Source organism: Sorghum bicolor, chromosome 6 (assembly GCF_000003195.3).
Source record: "Sorghum bicolor cultivar BTx623 chromosome 6, Sorghum_bicolor_NCBIv3, whole genome shotgun sequence".
NCBI lineage: Eukaryota > Viridiplantae > Streptophyta > Magnoliopsida > Poales > Poaceae > Sorghum > Sorghum bicolor.
Genome location: NC_012875.2, coordinates 47603429 through 47606680, shown reverse-complemented (window position 1 = coordinate 47606680; position 3252 = coordinate 47603429). Strand labels below are relative to the sequence as shown.

At 43.8% G+C, this 3252-nt stretch overlaps 1 protein-coding gene across 1 annotated transcript; it reads left to right on the top strand.

Annotated features, from left to right (window-relative positions):
• LOC8057471 (40S ribosomal protein S14) lies at window positions 348-3024 on the top strand. Its single transcript, XM_002447917.2, has 6 exons — window positions 348-540; window positions 1885-2004; window positions 2084-2129; window positions 2212-2297; window positions 2472-2601; window positions 2729-3024. Exons 1-6 carry the CDS (start codon window positions 538-540, stop codon window positions 2794-2796), a joined length of 453 nt encoding a protein of 150 aa, XP_002447962.1. The 5' UTR covers window positions 348-537; the 3' UTR covers window positions 2797-3024.

Here is a 3252-nt window from a genome sequence, read left to right as displayed (position 1 = left end):
CCCTACATTTGAAGGTTCAGGAGAAAGAAATGAGAGTCTCTCATCTGTTGGTGGACGATGGAATGAGTTAGGTTAAAGAGTAAAGTTTACATTTTGGTGTCTCAAATAAGATAGAGTTTCAGTTAGAAATCCGGTTTGAGTTGCTCTTAGTGAAAACCTAAATGGTGGCAAAATGTAGAGACGTAAACACATGCTTATCCAGCCAGAATACAGAGACTCAATGGACCGCATCCTTATACAGCCCATATAGCCCAACATTGTCGGCCCATTGGAGTTCTTTTTTTTTCCCGAATTTACGGCACGGTCCTAGTGTAATAAGTGGGGCCTGCCAGCAGCGACGGAAGAGCGAGGGCAAAAGAGTAATTGCGTTGAGTGAGGTGGGACTAAACCCTAGTGGGCTGCGGCCTCGTCGTATATAACGCGCGCACACGCACCCGTCGCCCCAGAAGTTTCGGCGGCGGTGTAGGCAGCGGCGGCGTGTTCGTGATCTCAGCCCCAGGCGCGCTCGGCTCCGGTCACCCGTCGATCCACGCAACCATGGTAAGTGAGCCTCTTCCCGTCTGGTCAAGGTTCGAGCCTCTTCTCGTCTGGTTAAGGTTCCTGAGAGGGTAGATTTGCGTGGAAAAATTGTTGATGGGAGCTTATGCCCTATGGGCTGCCACATCGCAATCGTGATTTATCTTTCGCTGAATTAGTTGACTGCAATTCGTTGAAGACTGAAGTGATGTGCCGGGGTAATTTTGTTGCGAATCTAATCACGACTAGAAACGCTCGCGGCTTTGCCGCGTATGGCCAGTGTGTGGGCTGCTTGCAACGCTGATGAGCATTTTTTCATTCTGTAGGAGTTGTTTTACCGAATGTAGTAGGATAATTATTTGTTTATTGCAAATAGCGTGGCGTATCCTGCTGTGAGCTTATCAGCATACCATGGAGAGATAAATTATGTTTTACTCTGATTGTATAATGCTCTGCTCCACTATTCCACTATTTCAGCATAACATGTACTTTCTCTCTCTACGTTTTTGGCATTTCTAGGGTGTATTTGGAATAGAGGGAGTATTTAGCTAGCAATACGAGAACTGTATGGATCTAAATTCCTAATGCACACAATTTTGATATCACTACTAGGAATCGTGTGTGGCTAACAGCTCGACACTATTTGGTTGGTTGAAGAAGTGAGGTTATAAGGTCCGACTCTCTTCTCAACTGGAACAGGATGTCGTGGGCGACGAGTTCTAGCTTGGCATTGCTTCACTGATATTGAGCTTAGGCTTCGGAGATAACAATACTCCATGAGTTGCTGTTTTGCTGTTTATAGATTACTGTGAAAAGGAACACAAGTAAAATCAGATCATTGATATATTGAAAACTTTAGAGATGTGCATTTCCTGAATATTGGAGAAAAGATTTGTTGCCTTCTTTTACCTTGTCAAGTAGGCAGTCTGTAGAATCTAAGTATCACAGAGCTTGTTTTCGTTCTGTTGGTTGGTGATGGAGTAATTGAAGTAAGTTTACTATTTTTATAAATAGTAGCATCAAACTAATCCAATTTCAATTGAAATGCAAGTGCAAGAGGACAAAATTGAAATGCGCATGTCAAAATTCCATTGCACTGTGGTAAGGTAATGCACTTCGACAACAGGAACTGAGACTTCAGTTTAGTCATGAAGCAATAAGGCATTTGGATAGAAATTAATTTAGGAAGAACAGATGAAATGGCTATACTATTGTTTTCAGAAAATAGGACAGCCAAAATGCAGAAGATCAGCTGTTTTAGATTTATTATTAGAAACTCAGGTTCACTTTTTGTGCACTGTGAAATTGTTTCTGGTGGTTGTTAACACGAGTAGGTTCAATTTCATCTGATAGTAGTATATGTTGCAGTCGAGGAGGAAGACCAGGGAGCCCAAGGAGGAGAACGTTACACTTGGACCCACTGTCCGTGAAGGAGAGTATGTCTTTGGTGTTGCTCACATCTTTGCATCCTTCAATGACACCTTCATTGTAAGTGCTATATTTTTCCCCCGTGAGTGGACATTTTCCATTCCCTTCCCCATTGTAACTGTGGTATTATAATATGCAGCATGTCACTGATTTGTCTGGGAGGGAAACTCTGGTTCGGATCACTGGTACAATCCTACAACCTTGGTCCATACTTGGCCTAGATGGCAATTGTATTTAGTTTTAACCATGTTGTGCAAAACTATGTAGGTGGCATGAAGGTCAAAGCTGATCGTGATGAGTCGTCGCCTTATGCTGCTATGCTTGCTTCTCAAGATGTTGCACAGCGTTGCAAGGTATTTGTAGTGAAGTGAAGAATTTCGTTAGAGAGATTCTACTGCAATCAATCGTTGTTTCATCTGTGTATCCAAAGATGGTGTTTGCTAAATTAAATTGACGATTAGGATTATGTAAGGCTGCTTAGGTTGCTGTCAAGATAAGTAATCTGTGAGATGGTCTCGTTTCTTCAGGAGCTTGGTATCACTGCGCTGCACATTAAGCTTCGTGCCACTGGGGGCAACAAGACCAAGACCCCTGGACCTGGTGCTCAGTCTGCTCTCAGGGCCCTTGCTCGTTCTGGGATGAAAATTGGACGCATTGGTAAGAAATCTGAATCTTGCAAGGGCAAACTGTTTTATTGATGTTGCCCAATTTCATTGATGTTGCATCAATTATCAAATGATTTGTTGTTTCTGTATGTTAATGGCAACATTTGTGTTATGTGCAGAGGATGTTACCCCGGTTCCCACTGACAGCACTCGCAGAAAGGGTGGTAGGAGGGGAAGGAGGCTGTAGGCGTCTTTTCCTTGCTATTTGCCATCTCTTGCCACTGGCCTCTGGGTAGCGTTGCTTTTGCTATGCTTGTCAATAGGAGCAAATTTTGCTCTATGTCGAGGATCATTTACTGTTAGTCGAATCTATGATGTGCATGGATAATGTTTTGGTTGATGAATTGACGTTTATGCTAAAGATGCATTTTCACTCTATAGGACCGGGCATTGGATTAATGCCCTGTTTTGATGAGGTGCAGCTGATTTTTGCTGTCTGATCGGAACCTGCTTTCTGATTACGAGTTTCAGCGTGTCAGGTTATGACAGTGTGTTATGATTGTGTATATGACAGTGTGTTATGATTGTGTACGGGCCAGGTAACCCTTGCCTCGAATGGAGCACACAAGGCTTGCACGTCGCTGATGGCGGGCACTCGGTGAGCGCGCCGGTGAGCAGGTTCAGGAGTAGGATGGCGGCGGTG